The following is a 16,071-nucleotide window of genomic DNA, read 5'->3' as shown; positions in this document are numbered from 1 at the left end:
CCTGGATGCTGACATCATTGCACGCCGAAAAGCGGAACGGAAAGAACGATACAAAGACGATCCATTTTATATTGACCCTGAAGCCGATAGGGGCAGTGGGCCCGTGACGCCGCTTAGTAGAATTGTCCGGGACGGCAACAGGGAGAACGAGTTGGATATTGACTCCATCCCAATCATGGAGCTGAATCTCGACGATAAAGGCTCTTCCTTCGAAAACGTACAACGCTCGCGTAGCCCACGCAGACCGATACGGAAAGTCGATATCATGGGAGACGAAACGCTTGGACCTGCTGCGTCAGATGCTTCACGAGAGGATCCTGTACAATCACGTCCAAACAAGGCGAAGAAATCACTACTAGAGGTAGACAGTTCAGGTCTGGGGTCACTAAGTCTCGACGATGAAGGCATATCAAATCGCAAGCTCACTCAACTCGAGGTCGAGAGAAAGGCTCAGGAAGATGCAGAGATGAAAAAGGCACTGCAAGAAGTGGAGAGGCTACGGCTTGAAATGCAGCGCGCAAGCGAAAGACTACAAGTCAAGGAGGAAGTCGCTGTCAAGAAGAAGAAGAGAAAGGTCAGGAAAGTGACGGTGGATGGAGACGAGCCGACAGAGACGGCTGTGGCGGAAGCAGAAATTGGCGAGGATGAGAAGGCGGCGGTTGTGAAGAAGAAAAAGAAGAAGAAGGTCAAGGCCGATGGCGACAAGGAGAAAGCAGGCGAAGGAGCGGGCGAAGGCGACGAGGAAGGCAATGTCAAGAAGAAGAAAAAGAAGAGGCGGACGGTAGTCATGGACGAAGGTGGAGACGCACCCGTAGAGTAGTGTAGCTGCGCTGCGATATATGTCCCCGACAAATGAAACCCGAAATGCAGCCAAGTTGGCAACTTGATAGCAAAACGTCTAGCCCAGCTCCCTATGCTGCCTGCATAACGCCGTGATCCCTATGTGCTCAATGGAAAGAAAAGTACCAATAAGCCGTATGCTTCTCTCAAACTCGCGTCCTCTCCTTGTTCCGATCGTGTGTCTGTGAGGCGAAGTGGTAGACTGGCGAGTAGTCGTGTAGGGGGAGATGCCTAGAAGAAGAGCTTGAGCAGCTCGAAGAGTAGACCACCGCACAGTATAAAGGAAAGGACAACTACAGATAAACATTAGCCGTGTTTAGCTTGTATGACTGCCGAAAGGCGCAACCTACTGATCCAGCCCTTGCTGATAGGCGACTTCTGTGGTTCCCTCTTCTTTACTGGAACCGCCGTTGACTCTGGCTTGCCCATCTTCTTCTCCTGCGCCTTGGCAAACCGCATGTTCGCCTGTCGCTGCTGTGGTGTTTGCGCCTGCGAGCATGCTCGTTAGTTCACCTGCGAAAGCGTGGTCAAGACGGGGGAGGCGGGCCGCCTTGTCGCCCCGAGGTATGCCAATCGTACCATTGTGCAAGTTTACAGCTTGTGTTCCGTGTCTTGGGGTAGGAGTGAGTATTGCAGAGTGGGTGGTGCAATTGGGACTGGGGCGCGACTACGTGCTTTGAGTGGTGTGTGTTGGTCTATCCGAGTAATAGCAGTAAGGAGAGGGCCAGGCCTCGGCGGGTTGTGCAAGGTGTTCCTTTGGCAAAGTGCTGTGCACGGACCGTGGCGCTAAGGGGTGGGTTTGCGGAGATGGAGCGGAGGTTTACCCTTACTGCTTGTGACATGCATGCTGGTGCAGGCGGATATTTTGACTTGCTGCGCTTTTAGCCCACGGTTTGTGTAGGCGCATACAACCACGTTTGCTTACAACAACCATTGTGATCCTCTGCTCTGACGACGACGACTGCAAATTCCAACCTTCGAACACCGGGAAGCGGGGAGCGCCACCATAGCTGGCTGTGCGACACGGGAGAATCGCCGTCATGAACCACATCAGAGCAACACGCTCGCTCTGGAGCCGACGAGCGATACCGACAAGAGTGAGGGTGCACCATTTATCGCGAACTTACGCAGCTGAAACTGCTTCACCACACCCGCCCAGCTTGCCACCAAACCCAAATTCAAGTTCTCCGCCTCCACCACCAAAGGAACCATCGCGCGTAGTACGTCATACCCCAATTCTGCGCCAGCCATACACACTCCTACCACAACCCCCCAACGATAGCACACTGACAAAGCGACTAGGGCGCATACTACGGTACATTCGGCTCGCCTATCTTGAAATGCTTCCTCGGCGCCCTCTTCACATACCAATTAGCCTACTACGTGTGGTACAAACTCGAGACGATTGAGGAGACACACGACACAGAGGCCGAGATCCGCGACTTACAGGAGGAACTGCGACAAGCGATTGAGAAGCAGAGATACATGGCACAGCAGAAATGGGGCCAGGCGACAGAGGCCATGGAGAGGGAGAGGGAGGAATTAGAACAGGCTATAGATGCCGTCGTCGGCGAGGTCAGGGAGGGTGTAGATGGTGTGGGTAAGGGGACGAGAGTAGCGAGTCGCGTGGCTAGGGGCGGATGGTGGCCCTGGTGAGGTATGCCGTACTGATATTTAAGACGGATAGATGATACCCCCCTAGCGGTACACTTTACTACGTGGCTTAGGGAGCTGTTGTAACCACCTTCGCTCATCCTTGGCCTCCTCTCTTCTCAAACTCGTGTCATTCGACTTTCCCCAGCCTTGCCTATCCCATTCTCAAACACTGTCCTGTCTGTTCGGTCGCGTAAGGGTATTCGAGGCACCCTCTCAGGTTCGCGCCTGGTCCAACCTCTCGAATTACTTGGCTTGTTCATACGTATCTCAGATCCTCGCCAACGATTCCAGTTCGTGGTTTGCGGAAAGTGGCAATGGTGCCAAAGCCTTGATGCTCAATGCCACCATGTACTCTGCGTGACCCTAGTTTCCTCAACCACTGTCCGGAGATAGTGATATTTCATGTTGCAGTGCATAGTCTCCTCCTTCAGCCAAAGAACTCGTCTGATACAAGCGACTCCCATGGCTTTCCAGTCTCCCAGACACTCTTCATGAGGTTGCTTATCTTCGGCACCTACATCATTGTCAGCAGAGGTAATCTCACAGAGAACCGCCTATATACGTACGTGGTTGAGTCCAAATCCCTCCACGCCTTTCAGCCGGTCCAGGATCTTCTCTCTCTGCCCCTCGTCTTGCGCATCGCAGCCAGCAGCAAACATTGGAAATATCAGACATGCTTCTGCCGTACTGCCCCTCCGGATCTTGTACAATAGTCCTACAATCTCCCGCACTGCGTTTTGTACTTCGGCGTCCATGGCTGGTTTGCCAAGTATGCGGCGATACAGGTGAATCAGTCCAGCCCAGTGAAATAGTTCATTTGTCGCGTATATTTCACTGGCATCCCATACACCTTCAGATTCCGATGACGTACTTGAACGGTGATTACAGCCTTTCCTGATGTTCCGATCCAGCAAACCTTCTTCAAGTGCGCGACGAATTCTTACAGCTTCCTCTACGATTTCAGGCCCGGGTACCCAGCCTTCACGTACATTACCTTCCTCATCTATACGCTGCGGCTCGCAACGCTTGGCCAACTCCGAGATACGGGCCAGACTACCGATACATCGAGTGGTGAAACCCATCAAGCAGTCAATTTCAAAGTCTTCGTCTGTAGCTGTGTTTTCGTTGGACCAATAAAAAGATGCGAGTGGTGTACCGTTCTTGTTTCCACTGAGAGAGCCAATGACATCCAGATACGCAAACCACCTAGACACAAAGTAAGCGACACGATCATGACGGCCCATTCCCGTCATGCTCTTCGGTCCGCCACGTTGGATGATCATCTGACGTGCCATGGTAAGGTGACTTCGCCAAGAAACAGGCACTTCGAATGTACCCGAACATACAATCTCCACGCTAGCCATCATTACAATAGCAGCGAGAGTACTGTCAGGAATATCATGAGGATTCTCATTCAATGATCGGCGCAGTTTGGGAAAAACATCTTGTACCCAGACAGCGATACGGTTTGACGGTGCAGGATAATGTAGCATACGTGCGCGGTGTGAAGCACCAAAGGCCAGAATGAGGTTCATGATGCTCTCGTCTTGGACAGCCACTATCGGAATTAGCTTTTGGTCATACTGATCTTCCAATATACCTACTTCCTGGCAAAATTTGTCGGAACGGGTTCCTTTCGCAGTCATGAGGTACCAACATGCGAGCTATGTGATTGATGAAATGATGGAAGTAGAGCAAATTCATTTGGTTTTCCATGAGCAGAGGCGGTAGAGGTTCCAGATTCTTTGGTATCCTGATTGGCATCGGGTTCGCGTAGTAACCTCCGCCCCTGAGTGCCGTGTCTTTTTCACGGGCGTCCGCCATCCCATACGGAGTGTCATCAAGTTCCATGGCATTATTAGGTGGACTGAAGAGGGCAATGGCTGAACTGTCATTGTTTCTGGGGGTGTCCAAGTCAGGAAGGCCGAGATCATAGCCGTACGTCGTCCAAGTAGAGTCGGCAATGGGATATTGCCGTCCATGGTCAGCCTCAGGACTGTACTGATGCGGTTCAGGTCCAGGCATGTCATTAATGAGAGATTTCACCGACACGCGCCGAAGATCTGCGGGCGAAAGCTCTGAATCATGTGACGTATGTGCTGCTTGGAGAACAGAGTAGTCCGGGCTGCCTAATGCCGATGTCAGTAGCATAGCCGGGTAGGAGCTGTAGTGCGACGGCGAACCTGCGTAGGGCGACTGCGAGTCTGCAAATCTTGTTTCAGGCGACTCTGAAGAGAATCCATTTTGCTGGCGCATAGAGATGAAATCTGCAGATCCCTGTGGTGGTAGCGTTGTAGCGTTTACAGAAGTGAAGTTGGGGTCGAGACCACCGGTTGTAGATGCGACATGTGAATGGCTATCGAGCGCGCTTTGGAACTGCGCTTGCGCGTAAGGCGCTGACATTTGCAACCCATGTCCTTCTTGGAAGTAAGGGTTCTCGCTCATAAATCCTGCGTTGATGGTGCCCGGCGGTGTGCTATGCATCAAAGCTGGATCAATGACCTGCGTGGATTTCGGCAGAGAAACATTCGAATGGGAACGAGAATGCCTAGATCCCACGAGTGAATTGGGTGTAGATGGGAACGGTCGAGGGCCCTCTTCTTCAAAGGAGAATATGGACTGATACGGGCTGCCTGAGGCCGCACTCGGAGTTCCGGGACCTGCCCCCATCATCTCTCGTTTTGCACGCCCGCCCCAGTTGAGCCGAATGCTGTAGTCGCAGGCTTCCCCTTGGCGTTCGCAGTTTGTACATTGTGGTTTCTCCTCTCCGCTACACACATAGTTAGACATGCCATTCCCACCATACCCTATTCAACGCATACCATTTCACTTTTCGAGCCTTACAAGGCCTAGGCAATGTTAGTATAGGGCTAAGTGCTTGAGACAGAAATCATTACCAGCACCCGTTGCGCGATCGTTTCTTCGGTTCGACACCGGGTTTCTTTGGCCGTGGCATAATGCCAAGTAAATAGACTTTAGTCAGCGAGGAAGTCGATACCGTTATCACTAACAGCTGTCACCAGTTGTTCAGTCAGCTCTTGTGCGCAAGACCAGAGCAAATCCATGTGAAGCGGATGATGCAAGCTGAGTTGTGTGAGATTGATGACTAGAAGGAAGCTAGACTTCGGAGTGACACGCGTGGATATTAGGTAAACGAGGGCGTGCATCTAGCGCCTCCGACCAACTGCCACACAGACAGAGGCTGTGCGTGCAATGGCTTTGGCTTATCTGGTTGTGGCGCTCAAACATCAGTGTTAATCCCAGGGGGATCGCTCAGCCCCAATACATACATGGAGCGGATTAGGGAGAGTGAAGGGTCCGATAAAGTCCCCCGCACTTTCGCGTCATGCGCCAATCGTAGCTCTAGACCTGGACAAATCCACAGACCGGGAGCGGCGCGGCCATCATTCGCCATCAACACCTCGTCCGGTCTCATTACAATCTTACTCCGGATAGCAATGGGAACGAATGCACATGTATCTCATTTAGTCGTGTCTGCACCAAGTCGTCCGCCTCACGGACGAGCCACGCGGCCGTGTCGCACTTGTTTCACCGCCACTACCCAACAGTCACCACCATGGGCTCAGTCCATGCGCATCTGAACTCTAAGAATATCTACAACCTGTTGAGAAAGAATGACTCTCTCAGTCATGGCATGTAAGTGTGTCAATTGCTAACTATACAAAGCTCGGCTAATATAGAGCGGTGTGGGTCATGTGACTTAGCGTCCTCGTGACAGGTGACCGGAATATTCTCAACACAACCTTTAAATTCTGTCGTATATGCCAAGTGCACTATTAATCTGCCAAGCGTCATCATGCCTAGATGGCTCTTTTCTGGTATGGTTTGCTCCCTAACGAGCCATCTCCAACCTCACGTGCCGCCTATGAAACTTTGACTGGTACAGTCACTACCATCGCTCGTTTTCTGAGACTGCCCGTATGGTTGAGGCCTCAGACAGGGCCCTGGTCGTAGACTCGAAGTCCGAAGAGGGAATGCGTGATTCCGCCGTCGTGATTGAGGGTTGACTGGCATGGGTACTGGGTCGCTCCTCTTCGCCGGATTCATATATATCCCTCATACTTTCGCTCTCGTCCTGGCTCTGATCCTCGGCTTCGCTCCCATAGTCTGTATTTGCAGCTTCGGCCTCAAGGGCAGTCATACGGTTCACAAATTCATTCTGCAATTCCTTGAGCCATGCGGTGAGCACTTCTCCCTCTAGCACGCCATTATGTGCTTGGACGAGATGCTCCTTGAGATTCAGAATGAGTTTGCGCCGTTTCTCCCGAAGTATTGTTTCAGATGCTTTCTCCCTTTGAAGCATGTGACGCTCGACCTTTTGTGCAACTCGCGTAGCATGCTCTATGACCCCGGGAGGAAGCGGCACAACTCGGGCAAGTGTGAGTCCGTAGTGTACCTCTCTGACGACACCTTGAGTTGCTCTGTAAAGCATAGTCATGCTGTGCTCGTCATCAATCTGCACACATGAGCTTAGACTCGCTCAGTTAGGATGGAACTTACCTGAACTGCCAGATGCAGGTTCTGGACTCCAGCACGCTCGCCCATGATGGTCGCAAGGTCCTTAAAATGAGTTGCAAACCACACAAGAGCCTTTCAATAAGTCAGCGGTGTATGTTTAGGACATTATGAAACTTACTCGACTCGAGACAAGGGCTTCAGCAATAGCCAAAGCGATAGCCAAGCCATCTCTGGTGCTTGTACCACGACCCAGTTCGTCGATTATGACTCTACCAAGGCATTAGCATCAAATTGTTTATCCCCGATCCGCCAACTTACAAGCTGTGCCGGTCAACATTGCGCAGGATGAAAGCGATATCTCGCATCTCAGCTGAAAAAGTAGACACATTGGTTTCGATATTGTCATCCATCCCCAGTCTAGCAAATAACTGGTGTAGGATGGGAAATGAAGCGTAGTTGGCGGGGACACTGTTTTCAATCAGTAAAAAGCAGTAAAAGGTCTAGAAAACGGGGACATCGTACTAGGAGCCTATCTGAGCCATGATAGTCATCAAAGCTACGGAGCGAACATAGGTACTCTTTCCACTCATATTACAGCCAGTGATGATCTGGAATCGAGTCTGCTGCGTGGCATAAACATCATTGGGGACAAATTTAGTCTGCATGATCTTTTCCTTGATTGGGTGTCGTCCAGCGTCAATTGCCAACGTGTCGGTAAGCTGTGGCTGAGCTGACAAGAAGTTAGTGCAGAGCTAATCTTGAGGTGCTAAAACTTACTGTAATTGTTGACGGTGACCAGCTGTGCGAACGCACCAATCTGCATTCGATGAGTCTGATTGATCATGGAGGGTGATGAGCGCCACATACCATGTCAAGCATCGCTATAGCTTCGCAGATCTTGAACATGACAGACATGTGGCTTCGGACTCCATCTATGAGAGTCTCTACAGCTTGGTCGCCTACTCATCGTTAGCAGAGAAATTTCGGACAGTCGGGCCCATTCATACTCATGAGTATCACCTCTTGATGCGATACATTGATCTAAAGGTAATTAGCATGACTCCATGTCCCACTTATGTACATGCCTTCTGGTTACGCTTCATCAACTCCAGAGTCTGGCACTCGATGTAGTTCTTGCGACGGATCACGTTGGTAAATATCGGTGGCAAAACCTTGTCTTCAAGTTCGGATGTGGCAATCTTGATATAAAACTGACGAGCGTTTTCAAACTTGAGATCAAGTCTGATGTCATATTCGTCTTTGCAGTGTTAGTGGAGGCTTCATTTACGTAAGAAGTAAATCGCCTCACGACTAAGTTCGGTTGAGTGCTGGTATGCATCCTCGGTAGCTTCTTTGTAAGTAGTACGAGCCACATCGAGTAGACCGTTAACACCGGATTTGACAGCATATATACGCTGATTCCTCAATTCCAGAGGTTGTCTGGCGTATATCGTGTCCTCGTTGATCACGATATCGATGAGTTCCTGTACGGGTGCCACATTTTCCGGAGCACATAGTTCGCGGACGTTGTTCAGCATAGTGGCTGAGGTCCCAGTGAGAGCCTCGAATATGGGATTCACAGAATGAACAAATTGCTTTAGCATGATGACTTGATTGATAGCCTGCTCTGTCGTTTGCAGAGTAACCTTGTTTGGTGTGACAATGAGTGCAGTCAGTATCCGATCAGCGTCGAGGAAGTTCTTCAATGCTGCCCGAGTTGCAAAGAACAACTCTTCCTTCTTAGTCATGTCGTCTACGGCAGCATACCGGGTGTTGAGCATTTCTGGGTCAGTGAGTGGTTGTAGGACATTGTTCCGCAGAAGTCGTGCACCCATAGGTGTCAGGGTCTCGTTAAGGAGGCCAAAGAGACAGTCCCTGGATTTTGGGTCACGAAGATTTTGGACCAGTTCAAGTGAATAGATTGTGGAGACGTCGATCATCATCGATCCTTCGGAAGGCTCATACCTTATCCTGAGTGAGTGCATCGTGAAAACCATACCTAGGCCCAAATCGATGTACTTGAGCGCCTAGGATGTCTGTTATGAGCGCACTTGAAAGTAGAGCAGAAAGCTCACCGCAGCAATACAGCAGACAGCATAGTAGTTACCCATGACAGAAATGTTGATAGCTTCGACATCTTCCCTGAAGGCTAGCGAGTGAATGTAGTCATATCCTGTCGATTCGGCCCAATAGCGCCGATCAAGCAGGGTTAGCTTACTGCCAATGTCGTCAATGTTCTCCTCTATGATGGAGAAGAGCTTTGACTTTGGACTTGCTGCAGTGGACACGATTAGGATCTCTGAAGGCCCGTAGACCTTGAGTTTGTGGACTGTTCGAACGAAAGTCTGGCTGTCGCAGATTTGACAGAGTACTGCTTCTGCTGTATCGAGGTTTACAAAGGCCAAGCCGACGGTGGGGGAGATGCCACGAGATTCGGCAATGGCACAGACGACGTGTTGAGCATCGACCCTTGCGATTGTAGAAGCGCCAGTCCTTGGCCGTGCAGTCGATGGTCTCGCAGTGTTTCTGCGAGTTCCTGGACGGGATGTCTGTGTATTACTATAGCCGTAGTAGTCGTACGATGCGGACGCAGGCTGGGATCGCTGAGACATGAGGGTTGGTCAGGGAAGGCCGGAGTTAGTGCTTGTTAATGATTTGCGTATGTTGCTCGCTCAGTTGCAAAAAAAAACTGAGAGAGAAAAGACTCTTGACGCGAGACGTGAAAGAACCCTGAGAGGAAAGAGCGACGGGAGACGCGTCGGCCCTCGGAGAGGGGTCTATCCAGGGTGGGGATGCTTAGCGCGTTGCCTTATCGATAAGACCAAAATTATTTTCTACTTTGTCACTCAGAGTCGCGCAGGCTCAAGCGATAGAAAGCAGCCTGTGGATCGAAGACTTGCTCTATCTCACCTCCAAAGTTTGTTTCGGAGATATTTGCAGCATGGCGACTCAGTATCCACCACCATCAAAGCGCCAGAAGCGGGAGCAGGCAGAAATTGCGCGTCAGCAACAAGACATTGACACGACAATACCCGACGGCACTGTACGAGTGCGCTTCGTCGACCAAGCCACGGGCGAAAGTGGCGATCTGCCAGTACTCACCGTTCCGCTGTCACAAGCGTCAACTAAGAATCTCGAGCTTCTTCTCAACAATCTCAAAGACCAGGCCGACGATCAAATACCGTACCGCTTCTTCCCCGACGGTGCTACCGAAGCGCTTGCGGACAAGGACGATCTCTACAATGCCTTGGTTAAGCCGGGAAAAGCGTCAGCAGAGAGTGAGATAGTGCTTCAGTATGCACCTCAGGCTGTCTTCCGCGTAAAGGCTGTTTCACGGTGCGCGGCAGCAGTCTCTGGCCACGGCGACAACATCCTGGCAGTAAACTTCTCTCCTGTCAGCTCCAGCCGAATGGCGAGTGGGAGTGGAGACAAGACAGTAAGAATCTGGGACTGCGATACGGGCACGCCAGTGCACACGTTGAAAGGGCATTCGAGGTGGGTCTTGGCCGTCAGCTACTCGCCAGACGGTTCTCTGCTAGCCTCCGGAGGGTACGACAACGAAGTGAGGATATGGGATCCAAACACGGGCAAGCAGATTGGCGGTGCCCTGAAAGGCCATACCCAATTCATCACCTCGCTTTCCTGGGAACCTTACCATCTACAAGAGGCGGGACGACCGCGAGTGGCCTCTTCTTCCAAGGATGGCACAGTCAGGGTGTGGGATGCAATCGGCGGCAGGATTGACTACGCCCTTTCCGGCCACAAGGGCTCTGTGACATGCGTGAAGTGGGGTGGTACGGGACGCATATATACGTCCTCGCACGACAAGACCATCAAGGTCTGGGACGCGGCCACTGGTACGCTTATCAACACATTGTCAGGCCACGCGCATTGGGTCAATCATCTAGCTCTTTCCACCGACTTTGTCTTGAGGACTTCGTATCACGACCATACACGCAAGGTACCATCCACTCCCGAGGAGAAGCTCGCCAAGGCCAAAGCGCGCTTCGAAAAGGCTGCTACAACCAACGGCGAAGTGGTAGAACGCCTAGCAACGGCATCGGAGGACTGCACCATTATACTGTGGACTCCTTTGACGAGTACGAAGCCAGTCACAAGGATGACAGGCCATCAGAAACAGATCAATCAAGTCACCTTCTCTCCAGACGGCTCACTCCTGGCATCTGCGGCTTGGGATAATCATGTCAAGCTGTGGTCAGCTCGAGACGGCAAGTTTCTCAACACACTGAGAGCGCATGTGGGTCCCGTATACATGACATGCTTCTCTGCAGACAGCCGATTGCTCGCGAGCTGCAGCAAGGACACGACCTTGAAGGTTTGGGACATGAGGACTGGGAAACTAAAGGAGGACCTACCGGGCCACAAGGACCAGGTGTTTGCGCTGGACTGGAGCCCGGATGGTGACAGGGTGGGGAGTGGCGGTGCGGACAAGCAAGTACGGATATGGAGCAACTAAACGAGCATATGTCATAGTAGGATAAAAGTCAGGACGATACAAGGTGAAATGATACCCCCGGTGCAAGGACAATTCACAGCCCATGAGTCTCTAATGGTGTGTTCTAGTGGAATGGACGAGTCCCCATGTACTGGTCATATTTGGCGTCTAGCATGCATACTAGGCTAAAGCTTGAACGGTGCCCAGCGAGTAGTTTGGGATGAAGCCGCAGGTCAGCCGAGGGACAGACGAGATGGGTAGACGGCACGTGCCCGGCGACCCCGCAAAAAAGCTAAAATGACGTCATGGCACAGGTCCGACATTAGGGAACCACGCCATACACACGATAACTAAGCTCAATTGGTGTATTTAGTATTATTTACGGTGGGTTAAAGACACTCTGAATAGCTAGTCAAGTAGCTGCGTATCTGCTGACTAGGATTCGGTGCGTGCCCATGTCGTGGAACGGCTACGCGGCGCAGCTGTGGCTACGAGTGATGGAATGATGCGGCGTCGGTCTCGAGTGGAGCTCAATGGGCAGTTTATGGCCAATCTCTGTCTCGGGGCACGTCAATCGCGAATGCAAACGGAAGCTTCCCTGTCGGCGACGCAATGTGCTGCCTTGGATGGCGTTCCGGGCCTCTGCCATGCTCTTTCCCTGTTTCCTTGCTCTACCACACATGCATTTCTCCACGACCAGTGAATCCATGACTTTACACTTGCACCATCAGACGATTGCACACATCCGACATTCGCTTGCCCCAGACCCCCACGCACTTGTCGACGCGCTACCCCGTACCGTTTCATCATGTCCGGCGTAGACGACGTAGACGCACAGCGCAGAAACTACCGACGGCCACACAACGCGCACAATCCCATACCTACTGTCCAAAAGTACCGCGAAGAGAAGCAAAGGAGAGCAGACGAGTACGGCTATTCAGAAGACGCGGGCAACGAGCCAAGCACACGCGACCGCCTTGGTGACGCCTTCAATGTCTTCAGGCATGGCAGGGACGTGGAGAAGGCCAACAATGGCAACGGTCCATATGTAGCCACCAACAAGAATGTCGAGCAGGAAGATGAATTGGCCGACGACCACGCTGGGAAGACCGTGTCAAGCGACAAAGACCAGGGCACTCCACAAGACCAAGATGACGACCAAGGTGTAGAGGACACAACAGAGGGCTACCTGAAGTCGTCAGATCCCCGACAGGCGCGCAAGCAGATGAAGAAGTTCCAAGCAGACGGCACGGAGCGCGAGGTTACAGACCCCGTCACCCATCTGCCAATCAAGATCCACGACTACACCAACCAGGAACTGAAGAGCACTGCGAAGAACCCACCTCCCCCCCGGATCAGAGCCGCGGACAATGACCGGCACCGATGCAATTAACAAGAGCGACGAGCATCTCGAGGATGAGGCACAAGAGTCCCGGGATGCACATGCCGGCATGGACGTCTTGTTCCCCCCCTCCTTCGTTTGACAGAACCCGAGGCGAGATTACAACCGTCTATCTGTACGCCGTGACTGTGGGCGTGGGTGCTGCTGCCGTGGGCTTGATGTTGGTCAATGCGCTGTTCTGGCCGACGCGACACTCGACGGGCTGGATGAGACAGCTGCTCAAGCTTGCTGAGCTCGGCACAATGGCAGCAGTATCTGCAGGCGTCATACTCTTCATTCGTCAATGGTCAGAGAATAAGATCAAGAATGTGTGGGACGCCGAGGTGTGGCGGGCAGAGCGAGATCAAGGCCAAAAGCTGGCCAAGACCCAGACGGCCGAGAGTACACAGTGGCTCAACTCGCTTCTGGCTTCAGTATGGCCGTTGATCAATCCAGACTTATTCACAAGCATATCCGACACACTCGAGGTAAGGAAAACAAGCACGATGCGTATCGATCGCACAAACTAACACTTGCAGGATGTCATGCAAGCCTCTCTCCCGAGCATGGTTCGTATGGTGGCTGTCGAGGACCTTGGTCAAGGTAGTGAGGCTCTTCGAATTCTCGGTGTCCGCTGGCTCCCTACCGGCGCAGCTGCTAGGTCGGTCGCCTCTGACGGAAATCTCAAATCCTCTGGTGAGGAGAAGGGTGACCGGACTGTCCAAGACAATGGCGAGGGTCAAGCTCAACACCAACAAGACACAATGGAAGCCGAAGATGGCGATTTTGTTAACGTGGAAGTTGCATTCGCATATAGGCCATCAACGGGTAAAGGCATTAAGTCACGTGCTAAACATGCGCATCTGCTGTTAGCATTCTACCTCCCAGGCAACGTCAAGCTCCGTAAGTGTTTCCTATCTATCTGATACGCCAACTAACATTTTTCAGCTGTCTGGGTTGATCTCGCGGGCGTCGTTGGTGTAATGCGTTTCCGTCTGCAGCTGTGCCCCGATCCCCCATTCTTTTCCGTCTGTACCATGGCATTCATGGGCCAGCCGAAAGTCACACTGTCGTGTGTCCCTCTGATTAAGAAAGGACCAAATCTTATGGATGTACCTTTGATCTCCAAATTTGTCCAGTCGTCCATGGATGCCGCCTTGGCCCAATATGTCGCCCCCAAGTCTTTGACGCTGGACCTCAAGGATATGTTGATGGGTGATGATTTCAAGAAGGACACAGTAACCCAAGGTGTGATTATGGTTCACATAAAGCATGCATTCGACTTTAAAGAGGGAGACACCAAGATTGGGCCTTTCGGATCAGGCTCCGCTGACCCTTATATCAGCGTAGGTTGGGCAAAATTTGGAAAGCCGGTTTGGTCTACTCGTGTCTTGAAGAGCAATATGGAGCCTTCCTGGGATGAGTTCTGCTTTGTTTGCGTTACCTTCGACGAATTGAACGTCGATGAAAAGCTGAGACTACAGCTGTGGGACAGCGATAGGGTCTCAGCCGATGACGACCTGGGACGTGTCGAGCTGGATCTCAAAGGTCTGATGAAGGGTGACGAGACGAACGGCAAGATGCAGGACCGTGAAGACGGGTTTAGAGCCCTCAAAGCCGGAGAAGGCATGCCTGGGAAGCTGAGCTGGAGTGTCGGCTACTTTACGAAAACCAGAATCACGGACGATCAGCTAGCCATGCAAGACGAAGACCCCGATGTCAAGTCGATAGACCAACTGAAGAAAAAGATGTACGCGGAAGCAGAAAACAAACTTCGAGAAGCGAGCCAGGATCATCAAGATGAGGTAGAACAACAAAAGAGAGAGGACTTTAAGAATCGCCAAGATCAGCTCATTATCGCTTCACCGCCATCTGAGGATTACCCCTCTGGTATTCTGAGCATTCAGATCCACCAGATCACCGGTTTGGAATTGGAAACGCTGAACAAGAAGCAAGCTTCCGCCAATGCGGAGGCCACTGATGAAGAAGAAGAAGGTGAAGACCTTCCTTCGTCGTACTGCACGATAATCTTGAACCACAAGAAGGTTTTCAAAACACGCACCAAGCCGAAAAACTCGAAGCCGTTCTTCAATGCTGGTTGCGAACGCTTCATTCGTGACGTCCGCAATACCGAGATACACATCGCAGTACGCGATGCTCGCATTCACGAGGATGACGCACTGCTAGGCATTGTGTATCTTCCCTTGGAAAAGGTTTTTCAGAAGCGCACCCAAATCAATTCCGTTTTCCCACTTGCAGGAGGTATAGGTTATGGACGTATCCGTGTGTCTATGGTGTTCCGAAGCATCCAAATCCAATTGCCGAAGAACATGCTCGGTTGGGACTATGGTACCGTGGATATCAAACCCTCTGTGAAAGCTATCGATCTCCCAGAAGACTTGCAGCCACTGAGGCTTAAGGTGCGGACCTCGCTGGATCATGCGAAGTTGCATTCACGCGGACGCAATGGTAAAGTTCATTCGGAAGATGGTTCAACTGTCTGGACATCGAGGAGGAACAGACCAATTCGCTTGCCTGTTCGTGCGCGGTACTGCGCCCCGCTGGTCTTCGAGTTTAGGCAGGATGCGACATTGAAAGATCACACGCCTGCTTTCGGCGTTTTTTGGCTCAAGGACATACCTGATAACGAGGAGCAAACGGTGCGTGTCCCCATTTGGAGTGGCGACTTGAAGCGTGCTGAGGAAAACGTGCTCGACACCTATGGCGAGAAGGTGGGCGAGATTGAAGTAACGTTAACGATGTGGTCCGGCCTATCTGGTTACCATGAGAAGCTTGCCAAGGGAGATAAGCATCTGGCGCAAGTCATGGAAGTCCTCGACACTTGTAACGACCAAGAGTGGGATGATTGGGACGATTCGCAGAGCTCTGACAGACCCGACATCAATAGCAACAAGGAAACCGACAATGACAGCTCAAGCTCTTCTTCTTCTGACTCGGAGGAAGATGGTGATAGCGGCCCCAGCAAGTTCCTACCAGACTTCCTTCAGAAAGATAAAAAGAGCAATTCAAAACTGAGCGAGCATGGTGGTCGAGGCCCCATTAGCCAGACCAAGGAATACAATGCCTCTGCAAAGCAGCTGCATCGGAGAAATAGGGGCATGATGCAGTGGAAAGGACCTCGAACATTGGCTTGGATGAAGCATGTAGGTGATCGCGGAAAGAAGAAGGTGGGCCACTTATTCAATCATCATGAACGGAGCGGCGATGGGATCGAGACGGAGGCTTAGGCTTCGCTTGA

General features: G+C 51.8%; 10 protein-coding genes across 10 annotated transcripts; 4 read left to right on the top strand and 6 right to left on the bottom strand.

The window, feature by feature from the left end:
- Window positions 1-1,071: 1,071 nt before the first annotated feature.
- On the bottom strand, window positions 1,072-1,299 carry PtrM4_065960 (uncharacterized protein; the record flags this gene model as incomplete). The annotated part of the gene is made up of 2 exons (XM_001933301.2): window positions 1,072-1,133; window positions 1,191-1,299. 2 exons carry the CDS (start codon window positions 1,297-1,299, stop codon window positions 1,072-1,074), a joined length of 171 nt encoding a protein of 56 aa, XP_001933336.2.
- Window positions 1,300-1,880: 581 nt separating this feature from the next.
- Window positions 1,881-2,496, top strand: PtrM4_065950 (uncharacterized protein; the record flags this gene model as incomplete). The annotated part of the gene is made up of 2 exons (XM_001933300.2): window positions 1,881-2,060; window positions 2,143-2,496. The coding sequence occupies 2 exons, from the start codon at window positions 1,881-1,883 to the stop codon at window positions 2,494-2,496; spliced, it is 534 nt and encodes a 177-aa protein (XP_001933335.1).
- A 427-nt stretch (window positions 2,497-2,923) lies between these two features.
- On the bottom strand, window positions 2,924-4,980 carry PtrM4_065940 (C6 zinc finger domain containing protein; the record flags this gene model as incomplete). Its single annotated transcript, XM_066105716.1, has 4 exons — window positions 2,924-3,010; window positions 3,063-4,054; window positions 4,101-4,625; window positions 4,680-4,980. 4 exons carry the CDS (start codon window positions 4,978-4,980, stop codon window positions 2,924-2,926), a joined length of 1,905 nt encoding a protein of 634 aa, XP_065964343.1.
- Window positions 4,981-6,406: 1,426 nt separating this feature from the next.
- PtrM4_065930 (uncharacterized protein) lies at window positions 6,407-6,955 on the bottom strand (the record flags this gene model as incomplete). Its single annotated transcript, XM_066105715.1, has 1 exon — window positions 6,407-6,955. The coding sequence occupies one exon, from the start codon at window positions 6,953-6,955 to the stop codon at window positions 6,407-6,409; it is 549 nt and encodes a 182-aa protein (XP_065964342.1).
- A 32-nt stretch (window positions 6,956-6,987) lies between these two features.
- Window positions 6,988-8,078, bottom strand: PtrM4_065920 (uncharacterized protein; the record flags this gene model as incomplete). Its single annotated transcript, XM_066105714.1, has 8 exons — window positions 6,988-7,107; window positions 7,154-7,244; window positions 7,294-7,443; window positions 7,498-7,705; window positions 7,753-7,792; window positions 7,843-7,934; window positions 7,983-8,016; window positions 8,061-8,078. The coding sequence occupies 8 exons, from the start codon at window positions 8,076-8,078 to the stop codon at window positions 6,988-6,990; spliced, it is 753 nt and encodes a 250-aa protein (XP_065964341.1).
- Window positions 8,079-8,255: 177 nt separating this feature from the next.
- PtrM4_065910 (uncharacterized protein) lies at window positions 8,256-8,960 on the bottom strand (the record flags this gene model as incomplete). Its single annotated transcript, XM_066105713.1, has 1 exon — window positions 8,256-8,960. One exon carries the CDS (start codon window positions 8,958-8,960, stop codon window positions 8,256-8,258), a length of 705 nt encoding a protein of 234 aa, XP_065964340.1.
- Window positions 8,961-9,014: 54 nt separating this feature from the next.
- PtrM4_065900 (uncharacterized protein) lies at window positions 9,015-9,587 on the bottom strand (the record flags this gene model as incomplete). The annotated part of the gene is made up of 1 exon (XM_066105712.1): window positions 9,015-9,587. One exon carries the CDS (start codon window positions 9,585-9,587, stop codon window positions 9,015-9,017), a length of 573 nt encoding a protein of 190 aa, XP_065964339.1.
- A 329-nt stretch (window positions 9,588-9,916) lies between these two features.
- On the top strand, window positions 9,917-11,452 carry PtrM4_065890 (WD40 repeat protein; the record flags this gene model as incomplete). Its single annotated transcript, XM_001933297.2, has 1 exon — window positions 9,917-11,452. One exon carries the CDS (start codon window positions 9,917-9,919, stop codon window positions 11,450-11,452), a length of 1,536 nt encoding a protein of 511 aa, XP_001933332.2.
- Window positions 11,453-12,239: 787 nt separating this feature from the next.
- Window positions 12,240-12,824, top strand: PtrM4_065880 (uncharacterized protein; the record flags this gene model as incomplete). The annotated part of the gene is made up of 1 exon (XM_066105711.1): window positions 12,240-12,824. The coding sequence occupies one exon, from the start codon at window positions 12,240-12,242 to the stop codon at window positions 12,822-12,824; it is 585 nt and encodes a 194-aa protein (XP_065964338.1).
- Window positions 12,825-12,991: 167 nt separating this feature from the next.
- PtrM4_065870 (Ca2+-dependent lipid-binding protein, contains C2 domain protein) lies at window positions 12,992-16,060 on the top strand (the record flags this gene model as incomplete). The annotated part of the gene is made up of 3 exons (XM_001933296.2): window positions 12,992-13,300; window positions 13,352-13,715; window positions 13,761-16,060. 3 exons carry the CDS (start codon window positions 12,992-12,994, stop codon window positions 16,058-16,060), a joined length of 2,973 nt encoding a protein of 990 aa, XP_001933331.2.
- Window positions 16,061-16,071: the final 11 nt, after the last annotated feature.

This window comes from Pyrenophora tritici-repentis, chromosome 2, assembly GCF_003171515.1.
Source record: "Pyrenophora tritici-repentis strain M4 chromosome 2, whole genome shotgun sequence".
Classification (NCBI taxonomy): Eukaryota; Fungi; Ascomycota; class Dothideomycetes; order Pleosporales; family Pleosporaceae; genus Pyrenophora; species Pyrenophora tritici-repentis.
The sequence above is the reverse complement of the archived record's forward strand: the minus strand, read 5'-3'. Positions and strand labels throughout refer to the sequence as shown.